This window comes from Haemaphysalis longicornis, unplaced genomic scaffold, assembly GCF_048455015.1.
Source record: "Haemaphysalis longicornis isolate Haplotype H1 unplaced genomic scaffold, Haemaphysalis longicornis Haplotype H1 scaffold_7, whole genome shotgun sequence".
NCBI classification, from domain to species: domain Eukaryota; kingdom Metazoa; phylum Arthropoda; class Arachnida; order Ixodida; family Ixodidae; genus Haemaphysalis; species Haemaphysalis longicornis.
In genome coordinates, this window is record NW_027526422.1 from 55851485 (window position 1) to 55872046 (window position 20562).

Sequence of the window (20562 nt, forward strand, 5' to 3'; positions counted from 1 at the left end):
TCTTGCCGCAACTTCAGGCCTGCCACCATCGCGTGTTTTCTTCTAATGTCGCGGGTCCTAAGACATGTCTATAGAAGATGGCGAAGGTCAGCCAGAGCCGTGTAATCGGAGGACGTTGCATAGGTGCACGCGAACCGGAGTATGTAAGCGGACTTGTTTTTTAGATGCGAAGCAGCTTATGGTCGAGCCTGTTCCCTCCGCCGTTGTGCGGACACCCCCACTGCGCATGCCTGGCCAGGCACCGCTGATGATGATTGTGACAGGATGCCCCTAGGGATTGGCCAACCAAAGAATCCATCACGAGATAGCTTCGCGTTCAACCACCGTCGTTATCTTCCCGTAGGGGAACCCTGAGTAGTATGCGAGACATTCCTCCTCTCCTCTCCGAAGCTCCTCCTCTCCGGGATTGCGCAATGAATGGCAACACCTGCGGCTCCGCGCGCGATAATGCGAAGCAGCTTACGGTTAGAGACGCGACGGTAGCCGCTGCATACTCCGCTGGGGGCGCCACTGTAGCTCCGCGGTATCGCGCGCGCTCCGCTCCCCTCATTCTCCTCCCGCAACGCCGCGATCTACTGAAAACTAATGGGAACTTGAGTCGACCCTATGGCTGCTTCGCATACTACTCAGGGTTGCCCTTCGGGAAGATGTTGAAATTTTTTTTGGTTCAAGGACACTTTGACCAGCTCTATTATTAATTTTTTTCGTTTGTTTCATGCTCGTTGTACAAATTTGCATGTTTTTTTTTTTGCACCCCACAGCATCCAGTATGAGCAAGTTGCTGCAAAAGAATGTAACGCTGTCTGGTAAGTCAGTTACACTTTGCTCTCGGCACACACCGGTACACACCGGTGTAAAGAAAATGCCTTTATGGGTGATTCGCGCGAGCCTGCAGGTGATAATGAGAAGTGGAGGGGGGGGGGGGGGGGAGGGGGAGCAGGACGACGTGGGGCACGATATGCTGACATGCATGAAATGAAGCACTGCGGGAAGTTATTCGATCGCAAACCTGTCTTGGCGCCACGGTGAGGTAAATATATTAGTAACCGCACCAGCAGTGCTTCTGGTACGGAAAAAGTATTCTGGGGCCTTACTACGGGAAATCTGGTTGTACAATGTCAGGAACACTAGGTCTACCCGATTTTCCAGTTCAGAAGAGGTCTGAGCATTTCGTTGGGCATGCCCAGTACTGATCTCTGGATGTAAATTCTATGAACAAAAACAAAAGATACGTAGCTGCCGTTGAGCACTTTAGGGCAGTCCAAAACGAAAAATTGAGCCGGTATTTGCGATGTACCGTACCGGTTGTAAATTATGCCACGTTAATTCTGGGGTGATTAAATCTAAGGTCTGAAAAAAACCTTGTCTGGCTGGGTGAAAGATACATAGTTAATAGATACGTTGTGTGATCGCCGATGAACGCTTTCTTTATAAGAGTTAGAAAAGGTGTTTCAGCTTCCTGCGAACGCCTTATTCACTGCACTGCACGCAAGAGCCCATTCATGAACGGTTTGCCGTACGACCGTCGTAACGTAACCAAATCTAAGGTTTGGCGAAATCAAGCCTGTTCGAGTAAAAGATTCATAGTTAACAATTTACCATTGCCGACCAAAATTTATTTTTAAAAAAGTGAAAAGGGTGTCTCGGCTTCCATAAGGGAGCCTTCCTCACTGAGAAAAATAAGCCAGAAAGGTAAAAAAGGCGTTTCGGCTTTAGTACGGAAGCCTTGTTCACTCAGCAAAAAAGCCAAAAAGGTTAAAAAGATGTTTCGGCTTCCATACGGAATCCTTGTTCACTGAGCAAAAAAAAGCAAAAAAGGTAAAAAAGACCTTTCAGCTTCCACAGGGAAGTCTTGTTCACTGAGCACAAAATCCAAAAAGGTAGAAAATATGTTTCGGCTTCCACACGGAAACCTTGTTCACTGAGCAAAAAGAAAGTCAAAAAGGTAAAAAAAAAGGTGTTTCGGCTTACATACGGAAGTTGAAATACCTTTCCTTTAGCTCTTTGACCTTTTTGTTCAGTGAACAAGCCGAAACACCTTCTTTTTTACCTTTTTTTTAAATAAATCTTCGGACGGCGATCCCAAGTTTTTAGCTATGAATCATTCTGGAGTATACAGGTGGTCACAGTCAGCGCTAATCTGGTGGTAAATGAGGCGGTAGGGAACGAAATGTCTCTTAAGCATGATTCATTTTTAACTCAATAAACGAAAAGCTCAGGTACGACCGCTAGTTTACGTTGCTGGTACATCTATTGGTTGAATACAGCTATGTTAATACCGTATCTGTAAACTGGGTCACATCGTCGAAACCATGGTAAAAACAAACGCGCTCACGGATCCGGGTTCGATCACAGCCGCGCTGGCCGCTTTTTCAGATATAGGCGAAAAGCCGAAACGATCGTCCATCGATATTTTGGCGCATGTTAAAGACCTCCAGGTGGCCGAAATTAATCCTCAGCCCTCCACTACGGCGAACCTGAAAGCCCAGTTGTAGCTCTGACGCATTAAACACCAAAAAGTTGAAAAGCTAAATGCGAGAAAAATCTACTTCTATCAAATTAATCTGCCGTGAATTTTACTCCGGTGTTGTTGCAAAGCATGAGATACTACTTGTTTATAAATGGTCGATAATATGAACCTCCCATTGTTAATCAATTCATTCACTGACATCCGATGCTGGCTCTTCAACTATCGTGCCCCCCTCAGTTACCAAAGAGAATCAACGTCGAAATCAAACTCGGTAACAACAGACATTCTCGCGTTGCAAAAGCTAGTTTCAAAATCCGCGCGCACTGCCGTTTTGCAGTCGCCACTCCCCGCCCATTGGCCTTCGCCGATCGGTCTACCAGAGCGATACGTGGGGTTGCACGGCTCTTAACGTTCTTGTTGTAGTAAACTTCGTATACAACTTTTCACCTAGTGTCGTATGAACTCTATGGTTTCCCTGCGCGGTATTAGCGGTAGCCGACAGCGTTCATTAATTACAGAGAAACACGTATCCCCGTTGCAATTTCACAGTATTTTGATGGACAGATTTCCACGCTCGTTTTCGGCGTCAAAGTTGGTCTAAATCACGACCTGCTATATACGACCCCTTCCCTTTACCAAGAGCGCACCTGTTAAAATTTAGCATACAGGACTTCTTAGAAAAAACTGTTCACCGAAATAGGAGCCCGGCAGCATATCGTTACAAATGATGATCGACTGAACGCCGGGCGTTTTGCCGTTTTAAAAATAGCTATCACCAGTCTTAATGCTCTACATTCCACCGTGAAATAAGTGAATTTGAAACGGCATGTTTCTTGGAATGCGGAATGGTGCGGAAACAGGCTGGTGGTTAGGTAACTCGTGATGTTAAAAAAGCGCCAAGACGGGAATCCCATCCCGCGTCTGTCATCTCTTCCAGTCGCTTCTTCGCTCTGGTTTTTAATGATGAATGTTGTATGGAACTTATTGTGCAGTGATGCCAACATCCGATCATGCAAACGCGTCGGACTCCCGCAAGAAGCAACTGCCGACTGAGGCGATAGAAAACGCTGGGGAACCTCCAGGACTGCCAGGGGGTAAGGAAATATCATTATATGCATCTATTGCGCGCCTCGACATGTGCCCGTCCGCGTGGCCTAATGGATAAGGCGTCTGACTTCGGATCAGAAGATTGCAGGTTCGAGTCCTGTCGCGGACGCATGTTATTTTTTTTATTCTAAGTGCAGTTTCTTTATTTTTTTTTCAGTGCGTGTGAGCGAACCACAGCTGAAAAGGTCCCATGGCTTCCTGGGAGCTTCTTATTTTAGGAACAGCGTTGTACCTCGGGGTAAGTCCATGCACGACACGCACGTAGGCTGGCTTGCGCTGCGGGCACTGCTGAAATAAGTTGAAACACGTACGGCGTACGAATGCCGAAACACTTGACAGTTCCATACTGTCTTCCGTGATTGTTGTTCTTAATTGCCTTCTAAGGTAAGGCAGCTACTCAGCGTTGCGCACGTTTTAATACGCGGAACGTACACAATCCAAACATTCCTGCTGACTGAGTATGTAGCGACACCTATGGAAGTTTACAGCAACTACCCAGTTGCGCGCGTTTTTTTAAAAAAAGACAACCGTAAGCGGTTGTCGCACTGTCATAATTAAATGCTTGTTAAATAGTATATAATTTCGCAGTCCCAATTTTTCAGCATACTGGCAAAATAAAAGTATGATTGCGGTGTCCACAGGCAGAAGCTCTCGCGTAAACTGAAGATATACGTTCAAAAGTGTTGTACGTTTTGTAGCGGTAACAGCACATGCAAGAGTGGACTGCTACAGAGTTCTGTGAGGCTCTGTGCGGATTATCGATGAATTGGCACGGCGAGAGAGTCGTCCCTTTAATCTGAATTTTTATGAGCGATGTTAATTTCAAAAAAAAAAAAAAAAGCCTTCCCAACTACCCTGACTTAAAATTTTTACAGTGCGTAACCTATCGAAGGCTTGAATACTACATGCCTTCCGCCCTTATTTCAACATTTTAATGAAGTTTACGTTTTCAAAAGAAATAATAGAAGTCCACCCCCCCCCCCCACACACACACACACACGCACAAAAAAGAAGAAAAATCACGATGGCTTTCTGCAGCAAAACGCGTCACAGGTTGCTGGCACACTAAAAGTGTCTCGCAACCTTGTTCGTTAACAAACTGATTAGCACTCGACATCGGCTTGGAGGTCAAAGAAGATTCAAAACCGCACTTTTATGCGAAAAGTTGAGAAACCAGAAATCTCACAACACAAGCCTAACGTACGGCGTATGTTTATGATCAAAAAATCACCATAGAGCTTAAAAGAAAGTCAAGGAGCCTGAAATGCCAGAACATATAAACGAGAAAAAAAGCGTTGAAGCAAAAAGGAGGCAAGTTGAGTGCTCTACCACCAGATGGCGCGCCAGCAGAGCGAGCGCGGGAAAATTGAATGGAGAAAATCGGCATTTTTCTGATATGGAAGAGCGAAAGGAAAGGGGAAAGCTAGAGAGGTGGGAGAGGGAAATTGGGTTACGTTGCAGCAACGGCACAAGGTTATCGTCTTTTGAGGACATTTGCAGCCGAGCAAGCAGACACGCGGTTAATATATTTCTGCCCCACTTATAGTCCTGTCTTTCGTAGTAACTCTGTTACCGTGATAGTCCAGCGGTTGTCAGTTCTTCGTATTACGTACCCAACCCAAGTCCGCTTCCTTGTTATAATAGCAGCTATGATGTCTTCCATCCGAGGTTGTTCACTTGCCCAAGACGGTCGTTCCCTATCCCTAAGTGTTACCCCTATCACCCTTCATTCCATGGGTAGTTGGGGTGACCTAACTTTCCAAGACGATAGTCTTTCTTTGGCGACTTAAACCCGAAAATGTCGATCTCACTATTTGTCTCTGTCTGTTTGTCTGCCCTCAATTCATCATTCCGGCCAATAGTTAGGTTTATATAGGCAAAACTTTTCCAGACCACTAAACTTGGACTCACATTCCATTTGTCAACATTATTAAGCAAAATGGAAACATTAGGCACATTAGAGGCCAAAACATCAATGCACAGCTGGAACTCGCAATGTTCTTCTAATTGAAAATACGTGGGTGTGCGCTTGATATTTGCGATAGAAAATTAAAAATCTGCGTTGACAGCAATACTTTGACGCAAAAATACAAAGAAAGCAGGCGACGAGACTGGACCATGTGGCAGCGTTCCAAGTTCAACAGTAACAAAATGTTCCGGTATTTGGCGAGCGACGAGTGGAACGCGCGAAAATTGAATTGCCTCCAGCAAATCTGGAGTGAAACGGGAGGAGAAGAGCGTGACAGAGGGGCACGGAAGAAAACAGGCGCATTTACGTGCAGAGGCGGCAGAAGGCTCTTTTTTCGGCGAGATTTGCAACGAAGTGAGCAGATAAGCGGACGCACAGCCCCCTTTAACTGTTGGACTTCATTTCCGAAACTGGACTCTATAGTTTTTGGTAGCGCACCCGCACAATGTCGTTTCTTTATACGTCTTTTTTTTTTTCCTGTGTCGTACTTCTGTCCTGTTTCGTTTATTGTTTCTTTATGTCACCTATGCCCTGCGGCAAAATGGCGCAATGAAAAAAATAAGGGGCCCAGTTTATGGCCCCTCTAAGTCTATACCGATAGTAAGCACTAGTGGTTGGTCATACCTGTCAACGAGACAGCCTCCTGTTCATTATTGCGGGTTTTATTATTACAAAATTTTAAAAATAATACTGGATTTGTTTTTTCACTGGAGTTCAATACCTACGTGATGGGAACGTTTAACCATCTCCGAGATACCGAAGTCGTCTATGTGCTAACCTCTAAACTTTACCGTCTACAACAGTATACCTGTTTTTCCAGATGTGAGCGAATAAGATCGGCGCAGACCTCAGGGAGCCGTGTCCCTCTAAAAATTATCCAGAAATCGCCTCTTATTAACGGTCATTGCAATCTTCCGGGGCTTCTGCAGGATTCAGCCGTGACTACGTGTGCACCACGGACAGCTGCATAAAAGAGGGTAAGCGTGGACTGTAAAAGGTTCTCGAGTAGCAAGTGCAAGTGCTTCGAATGGTATTGCGAATCTTACTATGTGCCTCAGCGACTGAAGCGTAGACGCACAGAAAGCTCTGAGACGGAGTAGAGAAACTGGTCGTTTTACGGTTTTTTATACTCTGTACGCACATAATTGTTCGTGGAATTGGTTGAACTAATTTTTGTCGCTCACAGACTGTTCAGGCCATGCGACTTGGAAGGGATGGAAGGCAACTTCCTAGAACCTTAGCCGTACTTTCTAGAGTGCGCGCAAAAACCAACCAGTTGTCACCCTGAGAATTACATATACCCTTTAACTTGATCAATAGAGAGTTTTAGCACTCCGTATGCTCCGTGTTTCACGTGGTTACCGTGGTTACCGTGTTGACCGGGACCCGTCTGGCACACCTGCGCATTCGTCGCGGTAGGTGGATTAGTTCCGCGGACCGGCCCTCACCATGCCAGTGCATTCGTCACGGTGGGGTGCGCCTCCTCGCCTTTCCCACGCGCGCAGTCGCAGTTGGGTCCCGGTCAACACGGTAACTACGTTTACGTAAACGATGGAACAGATGGACTGCTGAAACTCTCTAATAAGTTCCTAAACCAGTACGTAGTTAACGAGTATTGCTATACTTCCACAAACATTCGACAATGGTCGCACGCGTTGAGTGTTATTACCGCCGATCATCTTGTAAATCGTGATGCCAGTCTAGAATTACCACCCCTTTTCCTCGCTTGCTATGAAACCCAGGCGAACGCCTGGCGAGCCTTGTGGATCCTGTGTTGAACCCGTGCGACAACTTCTACGAGTACACGTGTGCCACGTGGGCCGAGGAACACCCGGTGCCTCGAGGCGCCGACCTGGTCAGCTACCGCCTGGGCCTGGTCGACCACGTCGAGAAGAAGCTGGACGAGATCGTGCGCGGTACGGTATGCTCGCCATGGAGGTCACGCGAGAAGCTTTGAATGGGCTGCTTTTCGAGGGAAATGGGAATGGTTAGCGGTATTTCACGAGCAGCAAGTTAAGTCAGAACCGCGCTAGTGACTGCAGCTTCAAAGAAGCTGCCCGTTATGTTCACCGTGCGCTTAACGTGGCTGTGCATGCATGACCTGTCGGTACATATATATCTCCCCCGCCGTGTTGCTTTCCAGGCGAACTGCGCAAAGTTCTCGCCATGCCGATGGCCTACAACTTTCTCTCCAGTCACGTGAAGGCCATTCTGTTGAGAAACGCCTGCATGGAAGTCGGTAAGCACATGTGCGGTCGCAGCATCGAGGGAAGCGCTCGGTACAATCGATGAGGCTATGAGCTAAACTTTTGAAAATTATATGAGCGAAAGAAAGACTGTCATGTTGCAGTTCACGTAAAAAGCTCAGGCGGACAATCAACAACGCACTTTCACTAGCCGTCTGATTTCTGTCTCAACTTAAAAAATCAGGCACCCCCTCGTCTAACGACGACGATATGGTTGAACGCGAAGCCTTCTCGTGACGGGTCACCGTCGTCTCTACACGGTGGGATGCAGGATTTTTCAAATTTTGCGCGTCCGTGCACCCCTCTCCAAATCCAAACCGCTTCGACCATGTCGAAATGGAGGAATCAGATATATGCCTGCTGCTTCATAACGCGATGGACCCAGGTTCTATTCCCGCCACGGGAAGCGTTTTTTTCTTTCACCCCACCCGTTTTCGCGTTACAGACTAAAGCTCCGCTTTAAAAAACGGAGTCTTTTAATACGTTATGCCTCCGCTTAGAACATGGAACTTTAATTGTTGCATCAAGGGAAGGGGCCGGTTGCGTGTACTTCTTTATTACAAAATTCACAGAAAAAAATGTGACGAAGGTGGTATGCAGCATAAAAATGAAACGTGTAGTAGCCTCAGCCTTGCAAGGACGTTTTGACAAACGGTCATGTCTTCGACATGTCGAAATGCCGGCGCAAGCCTGCTTTCAATTCACACTGAAAAGCGCAAGCGCTTTCCAGTGTAAATTGAAAGCAGCTTTAAGCGTATCGGCTTTTTTAGCAGCGTATTCAGCAAGCACTGCTTCAACGCCAAGAAGTGAAGAAGCACTGACTAATCGCAGCGATAAAGAGAATGTCAAACTTAAGTTTCGGTGTTTTACGCGCTGAAGCAACAACGCCCGAAGTGCGGCGTTGAGGAAGGCTTCCAATGAAATAATACCAAATTGGGATCTTACGTCCGCCTAAATCTCGACTGAAGCGGGTGTCTGCGTCCCTATCCGAAAAATGTTTGCCGCGGCCCGAATAAAACGTGGGATGGAACCTACCAAATTTTGCAGTCATGCAAAAAAGTGCTTTATGCACAACTTAAGCTACACCTTCCGGTCCGGGTTACTGCATAAGTACTGCATAAAACACAGTACTGCATAAAACAAAGTACTGCATAAAACACAATAGCAATGGTTCCGGCGGCTGCCGCAGGCCAGTTCCCTGAGCATTGAATGCTGCGTGCCATTTTGCAGAGCGGCTGAACGACCGCGGCCTGCGCCCGCTTCGCGAAGTGCTGCATACGCTGCACCTAAGCGAGTGGCCCACGGTCAAGATCGACTTCAACGAGTCGCTGATCGAGCGGGTGGCCGGCGCCCTCGGTTCCCGCCTGGGCGTCTTCCCGCTGGTCTCGGTCGACGTCGCCCGCGACCCCGACAACCCCATGCAGTTCATCATCACGGTACGCGTGTGCAGATGTGCTTCGTCTAGCGTTTTCGCTGAGGGTGCGCAAGTTAGACTTTTTACCGGAGACGCACCCCCGCGACACACCCCGCGACACACCCCTCGAAGCGCACCGCGTGATTCGCCGGGCCCGCTGCCGGCGCTGCGCACAAGGCGCCGTTTTAAGTCTTTCTGCTCACGTAGCGGCGGCGGCCGCGACGGCAGCGGCCGCTCAGCTGATCGGCGGCAGACCTAACCCGCAGCCTCTCACGCATGCGCCGCTGGGTCGTCTCCGGCTACGTGACTCATCTTGCGCCGCGCTCGCCGTGAAAGAGGAACGTCGTCGAGAATGAAAGCGAGGCCGGGCCTCCTCCTGTGAGCGTTGCACGGGACCGAACGGCTTTGAGCCGTGGTAGGCAATACAGCTATCAAAGTTTAACCAAGCGAAACCAAGACTCAACCCGACTAAGCCAAGCTTTTGCTTTGCATATCCAAGGTTTGCTGAGATAAGCCGCAGCCATTTTTTTAATAGGAACTCCAAGGTCGTTACAGATAAGCATGCTACCACCACGATTTTAGGTGTTTTGAATTATGGCAGATATCTCTCAGCACAGGAAAGAACCATTTAGTAGATGCACTGAGCCAAATGTGGCATTCTTCTGAAAACGAGAGAATGCTTTCATTTTTCTATTTCTCTATTTTGCTTTCGTCCATAGTCAATTGAGTTCGTCCATGGTCAGAAAAACCCATACCCTACTTATCTTCATCCTGTAGTACGACTGCAAGAGAGAGCTGTAATGATTATGACGTATTCAAAGTACACGCGCCCTCTAGCAAACCCCCTTTTCAAGCAGCCCGTATTCTACCATTTCATTTCATCTCTACGATAAAATAGGCCCAAAAGGACTGAAGAAGAATGAGCCGTTATTCCACAATATTTTTATACTCTCGAAAGGGACGCCAGAGATGCAAGGGACAACCACTTCACTTACCTGTGTGTCGCAATTCTTATTATCATAGCTTAATCGAGTTTAGTGGTGTTCTAATTTGGAATAACATGCCTAATGTTGTAAAACATGAAACCAATTTCATGCAATCACTGAAAACTTATTTGCTCGCTTTTTAATGTCCACAAGAAACAGTTATATCGCAAACCAGAATGATACGACCTAGCGTTCAGTTTTGATGTACACCCAAAGAGTCGGAAATGTATTTGTATTAAATTATTTGATTTCTCAGTGAATTTGTGAACTCAGTGACGAGCTTATGAATGTCAATTATTACATTGCTATTTGTGATTGCGAATTGATTATTAATTGGTGATATCATTCCTGGAATACGTGTAATTGACGCGAGACGTGTTCGTCTCCACGCACCGCAATTGAATTGTATTTGGAGCCGGCGCTAGCCTTCGGCTATGAATCCAGTACAAATGTGAAGACGTATTGTTCGTCATTTATGAGTAAACTACTTCTAAAGGAGCCATGAAGAGAAAATACAACTTCGTGTAATTCGAAAGAACTAGGATTCAGTATCTCACTCAGCTCCATTACAGCCACAAAAGATGTTTTTTTAACGAAAAAAAAAAAAGCAAGAAGTATTTAAAAACTTTCAAATTTTGCGCCACAGGGACGTGTTATGAGCAAGAATGACGTCATACGGGCCAACAATAAACCATAATTTTCAGTGCGTTAACTGCACGTTAGCATTCAAGTGATGCGGTCAAATGGAACTAGAGGCCCTATTACAAACGTCCAGTCATGTGTCGTCGCGACAGGTCAGTTAGGCGGCCGCCAATCGTACAAACAAGGTTTCATGACGTCATATGAAGTTGCGGGAAATTGGCTAGGGGGTCGCGACTGCTTCACACGTTTTTTTTTTTAATATCTCCGTTATTTGTTCGAAGATTGCGATGATATTAGTATCATTGTTATCGGGACTAAGCAGCCTTTCTAATAAACCCAACTTGTATTTTGTCTTCATGGCTCCTTTAAGAGATACCTGCGCTCGCAGTGGATGGCAGAAAATGCAAATAGCGATATAAGATACCTGGAAGTGTCTTCGACAGCAAGTTCACAAAGGCCTTTGATATATTAACCGGAAGCTGATGATCCGCCGATGGGTCATCCGAAGAGGAGGTGAGGTGCCGGAGTGGCCATTATTGCCTTCAAGTCACACGTTATAACGAGAGGGACAACTCAACTGAATTCCATCATTAGTCTCAAAAGGAACTTCAGAAACAGAGGGAAGATCCCTGTTGTGCGAAGTGTGCATTGCCTGCTTTTGGAGTCTGCTAAATACCCGGTTCATCTGAGCCGGAGACACAGCCGCAACCTCAGCTCCCTCTTGCCTCCAAACAAACCAAATCGGCCAGCGGCTAACAAAGTGAAGTGGAGCTTCTCATAACACCTCATCCTGCGCAGTCCTTACGGCCTGGACAGATCTCTGGATCTCCTCCAAGTGCCATATCCGCAAATACGAATGAACAAAAGCATGAAGGGGCGTCAACTCCCATCGACAGCTAAGCGAGTACTCCTTGCACGACTCTAATCTCCTTTTCCTACATGTTTAGCTTCCGGCTCCATTTCCTTGCATGATAACATCATTAGTTATCAGATGCATGGGTTATACAGGCTCTTTCGTTTTTTAAACTTTACACATCTCCCCACCCCCCTTCTCGCGAGATATCACTGCGACCTCTCAGTTCGCGTGCTCCCTCTTTCCTTCTTCCCCCTTAAACACAATATCAATTAAATTACACGTACACTTCGTTACAGCTGCCATCAACAAACTTTGGTTGATTCCTGTGTCATAGGAATCGGTAAAACACGAAAGTGAAATGTGCAGCGAAATCTGCAGCTGAGCATGATTTGCGCGTCGTCGGCTGTCTTGTGGGTGTGCTTGGCGAGCGAAGTCCTGCTGGAGGGTCGCTTCGGAAAAGGTGTACTGGCGTCATTTCCGTGACGGATATGACGTCAGTGAAATCTTGGTGTATCCCGGAATAAACACTTTCGTGTGAAAGAGTTGCTGCCAGGAACTGGGATAAATATCTTCAGATACCTATGACTATCCTTTATCAGGAAGCAAATTCAAGCACACGAAAGTTACCGACTACTCTCTCTATTTTGGGCTGACCCCGCAGCTGGACGAGCCCTCCCGTGAGGTGTTCCGGAAAGGCTACTTTCTTCACACGGAACGCGAGCTCCTCGAGTACGAAACGGTGATGCGCAAAGCCTTCGACAAACTGTCCAACCCGGCGCTCAGCGACCTCCTGGGATCCGCTGTGCTGGGCCTGGAGGACGAAATATCTCAGGTGCGTACTCTCCGCTAGCACGCCAGACAACGGGCGTTGGCATGCCGGACGCTCTGGAGATACGCGTCACTCACATTGTTCGCAGATCTAGCGCGACACAGTGAGAGTCTGTGTAGACAATAACGGTCCTCCACTGAACAAAAAAAAAATGCAGCATATCCACTCCGGGGATGATGGCAAGGGTGCGGAGTACGGGGAATCGAAATGACATCCAAGTTGTGCCCCGAGTGACATCCGATTTGCACCCCTACGGTCATTCGATTTGAGCCGTGAGTTCCACCTAAATGAAACTGCAACTCATGGCTCAAATCGGTTTTCGCTTGATTTTCGCTTGATGGTGGTGTGCGCACGGATGGACGCGGACGGACATTGGGAGGTCCTAAGGTACTTCGCACCGTTACAGCCGAGGGAGTAAGCCGTTTGACTCTCGGGAACTAGACTCACAGGCGTAACGGCTGGCACTACCTTTGTCTGGTCTACCAGACACAGGCTCGAATCCTGCCGGTGCCTGTGTGATTTTTTGTGAGTGTAAATGCTATGCGCACGGACGCGGACGGACATTGTGCGGTCCTAAGGTACTCCGCACCTAAAAAAATCCCGGACCATCTCCACTAACGTGCACCCTGGTGAGCGGCGAAGCATGCAGTGTATAAGTGTATTCTTGGCGCCTTGACGTTTTTGCCAACGGATATGATAACGGAGAGGTATACAGCTTTGCTCTAAAAGTCTCGTGTCGTTGAAGCGTGAAGTGTTCTAGCGCGAGGCGTAAACGAGTGTCCCTGTGTTTTTTTCAGTACGAATTACGCTCTAGCGCGAGGCGTAAACGAGTTTCCCGGTGTTTTAGTACCGTGACTACATGAGACGACGGTTACGGCGACGACGACATGAGACGCCGACAGCCCGAGCCCCTAAATAGCTTCGCCCCTAGTATATCCCACAAGAGTTCACGTTGCAGACTACGAACGCACAGTTACTCCTCAACCTTTCTACTACGATGGGAAACAGCTTAGCCGTGACCCGCGGAAATTTTGTGCAGGCCATGGGAGTAACCATGCAGGCCGAGGAAAAGGTGCGACAGTACGAGAAGGTGTCCGTCGCAGATCTTCCTGCCTGCAGCAAGGTACACACGGGCTCATTGTGATGAGCACCGCGATGACTTTTTTCTTGCATGTGAAATGGCAACGTCATTGGCAACAGTGACATTGGAAACACGCTGGTTCATTCAGTAAAGCGTAGATGTTACTGCGCTGTTTTCACTTGCGTTTCAACGGCATTGCTCTGCACCAGTGGAAGGGAACTCGTGCGGGAAAACCATTTGCTTCTGCAGTTCTACTGGCTCCGGTTCCTGAACTACACCTTGGAGAAAGTGAAGCCCATACACAGGGGTGAAGTGATCGTAGTGCGCAACCTGCCATTCATCAAGAAGCTTGCCGAGATCCTCGAAGGACGCCAGAGGTAACGCGGGCTCTCTGCAGACATTTGAGGTTTTATAATGTGTAACCCTCCTATTGGCCCACCTTAAATACCTTTTTCTGTGATGCCCAATGCTGTTTCCTAAACCAGAAAATTCATTAACGCTACTTGCACGTAAATATAGCTAAATATCCTCGCTACTCCGAATGGTTAATGATATTTGTTAATTATAGTCGCAATGCTCGAATCTGGATAGTGGAGTTTTCGGGCTTGAATGGTGGGGTGCGGCTGTCACGGCGAACATCTTTTGTAGCGTGAGCTACACTGGCCGAGGTTGAGCAGTTTCGCGTGGCTCCTAGAGAGCCGTGCTGCGCATGCGCGAAGAGCAGGGACGTCTTACGGCGCACAGCTGGCGCGCCGGAGCCGCCGCCGCCACGACTGGATTGGATTGGATTTCATAGGATTAGATTGGGAATCGTTTTAGCAGCAGTAAGCATGATAACCAGCTGATCCTAGACAACCAGGAAACCTAAAAATAACCAGCTGAACGTTAGCTCACGCTACGTATATCCTGGCGTAGCCGAGCTAAGCCACTGCTAATTTAATCCGCATACATGTACGTGATTTCATCCGCATGTATGTTGACGTAACTGTGAAAACCTGGAAGCACAATGAACGAGACCATTCTAGTTCACTGTGCTGTAGTTGTCGTGAGAACCAACTATTCTTTAGACGCACCCCGCAAAGTTGCAACTGCGCATGCGCACCACTCAAGGTTCGGCATGTTGTTACCTGTTGTTCTGAATCCCTCCTCCACTCGAGCCTCCAGTCGAGGAGACCTTTGGGATCGATTTTCGCACGTCAAGGCATTGCGACATCCTCAAGACTCAGCCGGGTCGAGGGAACGCATTGAGTGGAGGACAGACTCAGAATACGGCCATAAGTGTCACGCTGATACGCGCATCTTTGACCACTGGACCGTGGGGGACGTGCAGGCGCACCATCATCAACTACCTGGGCCTGAAGGCGCTGCTGGTGTTCTCGCCGTTGCTTGCTCCCGACAGCGAGGGCGGAGTGGCCGCTCTTCTGGGCAGGCTGTTGACGGGACGCACGCCGGACCAGCTGCCGCGCTGGCGGTTGTGCCTACGCACCGCCGAGGACGCCATGCCATTCGCGTTCCTGGGCCTGTACCACGACACGTTCGTGAAGGAGCACAACGTCCTTCAGCTTCGTGCCTCGCTGAGCAAGATGAAGGACCTGCTGGCCACCCTGCTCGAGGACGTCGTCTGGCTCAGCTCCAAGGACGCGCCCAGAACCCTCGAGAAGGTGATCACCGCTCCCGGAGAGGCAGACAGTGAATCGGTTTGAAATGAGAATTTCCCGCTTGAGTGTTTTGCTCGTGTTGGTACAGGGAGTGCGATCCCAAGATCGCAGGTCTTCTAACACACGCCTGCAACACGCACGGTCCGGAAATATACTTGCGTTCCAAAGCTTCAACCTTCATTCCTCATTGATCTCGAATTATATTTTGTCCGTTCACGGTGTTAGAAACCCAAAACGTCTGCAGACCAACGTTCCTGAGAGGTTAAGTCCACCACTTCGCAACGAAAGTTCCTGGCTGAGTACTCGCAACGCCAAGGAATATCCTACTTACAGAAACTTTGTAAAGGTGACTTTCCTTCAAGGAGCACGCATAAACAAGGCTGTCAAAGATTTTTTGTGTTTTGAGTAGAGTAACCTTTGAATCGATCTATGCAGGTCATTGAGCGTGTGTGTGTTCGCACGGTGTGACGTTACACAGTATTACGGTGCTGTTGCCGGATGAGCATGCATCAAAAATCTTTGCCGTGCTTTTACGTACGTTTTGCACACTTGGACGACTGGAACGCTTATTGCAGCACAGGCAAACAAAAATGCCAGGACCTTATTCTCGAGCTCATGAAATTCCGAGTGCACACTGCTGTGGAACCTGGAGGTATATCTACATTCGTAGATAAGTTGGTTTCCTTCTAGTGATACGTACGAGCAATGCATGTAACATTCACGCCAACTTTCAAGCAGTGTGCCGAGGCCGGCCCTGATTTAGGGTGTCATGCTTTCGTTCCAGCTGAAGCGCCTCGACTTCGTTGAGTTCTACCCTGCCTGGGTGATGAGTGAAGAGGAGCGAAACGTCTTCTACGAGTCGGCAAGTATCAGCAATTTGTTGGAAGAACGAAGTTGGAAGCAAAAGCATGGCTGGCATTTCTAAAGCCATTTAAAACACAAAACTACCATCCCATCCGAAAGAACGTTGAGAGAAGCGCGAAAACTTTTTCACATCGAAACTGCGTCGAAAGTGCGCCGAAACCTTCGCTGAAAATGCGTCCAATCCATCGTCAAATCACAAACTAAGAACGTACCCATGCTACGATATTTCGCACACAAAGTAAACGCATCTAGAACTATCTAAATATGTATCGATACGTGGTTCATGAGAAAGGTATACTATTGTACTCCATCTTCATGATTGATGCGTGTGTTGTCTTATCCACGGAGAACCGTTCTTTTCGAACGATTTTTACGTAACCGTTGCGCGACACAATAGAAGCCCGGTTTCACGCGCGCGCCGTGTGTCCGGAGATCATGTCAGAGCTTTTCGCTCGACAACCGGTCTATGGGGAAATGCATTATCTTTTTGACAGGACGCCGCCACCTGTCCCACCAAGAAAGCTTTCACTTTAAAAAGCTTTCGCTTCAAAAATTTCAACTTGGCCTGGTGGTAAGCAGGAATCAGAGCAGATTTCCAACCTGGTCGACTGTAAGAGTGTTTAGCGTCTCAGAATGCGAACATGTTGCATTTATTTTAGTCTAGTTTGTTATGCGTCAGTAATGCATAAATTAATTCGTTAATCGGTGACATAGGCTACGTTTTATGCCCTCGATTAGATGTGCACATAATCGTGAAGCTTCATATTACAGGCCACAGTTCGTATTTCACGAACCTTCATTTTTAACCGAAAATCGGGCTTAATAGTGGAATAACGACAGCAATGTCGATACTGCCGTCCTAAAATTCTCCAGCGCTATTTTGCTAACAACTCCTGCCCTTATTACTCTTTACATTTCCGTCGTTCAAGTAAAAACGATAACAACCTTTTTTTCTTAACCGCACCTAACGCCGAAGGCATCCAGAGGCTATTGAAGTTGCAGATTTTGTCTGTAGCTCCGATCGATTTCGAATAACAACAATCTTTAGGCCTGGCATATCTGCTCGTGAAGATATAGCCGGTATTCAATGGCGCGGAATGCATGCAGGCAACCAAGTGTGCGCCGCCATATCTGTGGCCAAGCGTCTGTTGCCATAGAGTTTCTTAAAGAAACTCTGTCTGTTGCTAGGCGATGTTGTGCACACGGCCCGCAGATCAGGCACCCCTCTTATCCTCCATGCAACCGTGTGAGTGCGCCCACGGCCTGGCTATAGCAGCGGCGTGCGCGCGTTGGTGGCGGAACTTTACGTCGAGACGGGGCTGCATGTTCTCGCCGCCGCCGCCGCCGCCGCCGCCGCCGCTGCGAAGGCCGTATCGACACAGCGCGCGCCGCCGCTCTAGCCCGGCCGTGGTGCGCCGTCACTCGTTACGTCGGGCTCCGCGGAATGGCGGTACTTGTCCATGCTAAGCACGACTGTGAAACACATAACTGTTTCACGTTACAAACTCTACCTCACCGAACGCACAGTATTCCCTCGAGTTTAATGTGAGTGCGATTAATAACATCTCTGTTGACGCCACCGTTTAGAATGGGATTGGAACGGAGCACATGACGCACGCCAGTGGTTTTTTTTTGTTTTGTTTTGTTTTTTTCTTCGCCGTGCGGGCGCAGTGGCCCAAGCCGCGCCGTGTCCTTGGCGCATCGGCCATGTCTGTGGCCGTTTCCAGTGTTGCCAGGCGAAGAAATTGACCGCTAAAATTTTCAACGAATAGCACCTATACGTCCACTGTGTACACGGAGTTAGCCGTTATTGAGGATCTCTGTTACCGGGCTTATAGGATTACTGCATGCTCATTTGATTCCTTTTTCTTTCAAAGGTTCGCGATCTGCCCGTGGGCAATTTGCTCCGAGGCCTGATGAGCGCAAAGTCTGCACATGTGAACCAGCGCTTCAGGCGTCTGCTGTACGATTCCAAGCAGGCCTCGTGAGTATCCGCCACCTTGCACGGACCGATGACCGCGTACGAGAGAATGGGTTTAGCAGCGCACATAGATTTCAAGGACTGAACGGGGGAACTCAATATAGGCAGCGCTCTGGGACCATCACGACAAATTCGCTTTGTGCTTTTTTCTCCTCTTTTTTACTTCTTCCTATTCAGATGGTTCGGGTCGGTGTTCGATGTCCACGTGACCTATGACCCGCAGAACAACACACTTTGTAAGTATAAGCTGGGCGAGTGAACTCGTCTAAAAAATTCACCCGCATTTCCCCGAAGGGGAGCATGGGGAAGTGCGAATGCACGGGTGATGCTATGAGGGGGAGTTATGTTGAACTGTGTTGGCATTCGCCCGTTAGTTGCATTTAACACCCCCGCGTGATCAAGTGGGGATTCACACACCCCGTTAGTCGTTCTCTGGAAATCTTGGTGAATTAAAGTGTATGTTCGAGGAGATCACACACACACGAAAGTAAAGTGAAACGACAGTATTCTTTATTCAGCACTTGTTGGTGTTGTCGTTGTAGTTGACGGTCATTATGACCGCCTTGTGGTCACTGAAATGTACGGTCAAGAGTTGTTGCAAGACCGCGCGTATCAGACAGTTCCTCGCAAAGGCCAGGTCGATGTAGCTGCCGTTGATGGTGGTGGGAGCCTCTAGCGGTAGGCACGTCATGGAGTGGTTGGCGAGCATGTATTCCATCAACCACTCGCCGCCCTTTCGCACGTCCACGTTAAAGTCCCCAACAACCACGACCGGGTCCGAGGGCTTTACGCGCCTGGCCACACTCTCCATCGCCGCGTCCACGTACTCGACGACGTCGTCGCGCGAGATGTTTGGCGCGAGGTAGAGGGTGACGACCACGATTCCGTCGCCCGAGTACGCGTCGGTGTAGACGGCACTGTACGGCGACTCGTCCCTGACCGGCGAGGTGGACACGGCGTGCGACACGAGGTTCGCGTAGATGTGACCGACGAGGTAGACGCCGCAGTACTCGCCCCGACTTCCGCTCCTGGCGAAGCAGCAGTCGTCGATGGCGTCGGTGGCCTGGGGGCAGGCTCGGGGCGGGGCGGCGGGCGCGGTACGTGGCGCGCTGGAGGACTAGGCCAATTGCCCTAAGTGGGTACGTGCTAAAGAAATTAGGAACTCTTCTTGGCCAATCGCCCTAAGTGGGTATGTGGTGCGGATGGACGGACGGCGGTGGACGCGTGATTCAGGGTCGCTTAAGAAGTGCATTCGCACTTAAAAACTGAAAATGGAGCTGACCGGCCGGATTTACGGTCCAGTTGGTATTAATCGTACACTTTATACCTCCCAATGTAGCGTCATGTCGGCATTAGAAGACATTAGAAGAAGCCGGCATTAGATGAAGCCTGCATGCGGGTGCGAGGTTAACTGAACACACGTTTTGTTTCTCTCTTTCTCGTTCTGCAGACATTCCGATGGCCATGTTTGCCGAGCCAATGGGCTTCGACAGCGCTGAAACGTGAGCATATACGACAGAAACCATCTATTAAAACGATTTAAAGTCTCGGAGGCACTTGACTTGAGTCCCTCTTCATTCCAGTTTCCTCTGTTTCAGCTTAATACTCAACTGAGTATACATCTAATTTACTGGAGCAAAATTTTCACACAAACTTTAAGGAAGCTGGGGTGAGGAGGAATGACGCACTATGTACTGAAAAGAGCAGTGTAACTGTGGAAATTCTTAAAATAACTTGCTCGTATAGAAACTTCCCCTTGGCACATGTGTGCAGAACGACGTGTTTCCACACACGTTTTCTCTTTTCAGAAACCGGTCTGGCAGTCGTCAAAAACACACATGAAGGCTGCCGGACCTGTTATCGAGAGGGGAAAAGCGCTCGCGTAAATACGCCGTTGTCCTCGAGGACAAGCGGGAGGGGGTGGCAGAGCTATGCACGCACCTATAGCCTGTATTCACTGGCGAGCAGAGGTCGGCAAACTCACTCATGAGTCCACTCACTCAGACTCATTTGGACTCAAACTCACGCGTGAGTTTGAGTTTGAGTGAGCGCGAGGCTAGTGTGGCATGGTGAGTTTGAGCTTGAGTGAGTTTGAGCCGAGTGATCACGACTGAGTTTGAGTCCGATTGAGTTTGAGTCCATTTTGAGTTCTGAGTACATTTTGAGTTTGAGTCCATTTTGAGTTCTGAGTACATTTTGAGTTTGAGTCCATTTTGAGTTCTGAGTACATTTTGAGTTTGAGTCCATTTTGAGTTCTGAGTACAATTTGAGTTTGAGTCCATTTTGAGTTCTGAGTTCATTTTGAGTTTGAGTCCATTTTGAGTTCTGAGTACAATTTGAGTTTGAGTCCATTTTGAGTTCTGAGTACATTTTGAGTTTGAGTCCATTTTGAGTTCTGAGTACACTTTGAGTTTGAGTCCATTTTGAGTTCTGAGTACATTTTGAGTTTGAGTCCATTT

General features: G+C 48.3%; 1 protein-coding gene and 1 non-coding gene across 2 annotated transcripts in view; both read left to right on the plus strand.

The window, feature by feature from the left end:
- The first annotated feature begins 767 nt into the window (after nt 1-767).
- LOC144146296 (membrane metallo-endopeptidase-like 1) overlaps nt 768-20562 on the plus strand; it is a 27496-nt gene continuing 7701 nt past the window's right edge. Inside the window, exons 1-15 of the mRNA XM_077678257.1 lie at nt 768-806; nt 3463-3564; nt 3735-3815; nt 6476-6523; nt 7289-7462; nt 7690-7785; nt 9023-9228; nt 12352-12522; nt 13559-13642; nt 13850-13977; nt 14931-15261; nt 16043-16120; nt 18000-18106; nt 18281-18339; nt 19554-19605. Coding sequence (XP_077534383.1) covers nt 770-806; nt 3463-3564; nt 3735-3815; nt 6476-6523; nt 7289-7462; nt 7690-7785; nt 9023-9228; nt 12352-12522; nt 13559-13642; nt 13850-13977; nt 14931-15261; nt 16043-16120; nt 18000-18106; nt 18281-18339; nt 19554-19605 — 1754 coding nt within the window. The 5' untranslated portion in view covers nt 768-769. The remainder of the gene's footprint in view (nt 807-3462; nt 3565-3734; nt 3816-6475; nt 6524-7288; nt 7463-7689; nt 7786-9022; nt 9229-12351; nt 12523-13558; nt 13643-13849; nt 13978-14930; nt 15262-16042; nt 16121-17999; nt 18107-18280; nt 18340-19553; nt 19606-20562) is intronic.
- Nucleotides 3614-3686, plus strand: Trnar-ucg (transfer RNA arginine (anticodon UCG)). The gene has a single exon. It is a non-coding gene; the product is annotated as a tRNA-Arg (tRNA).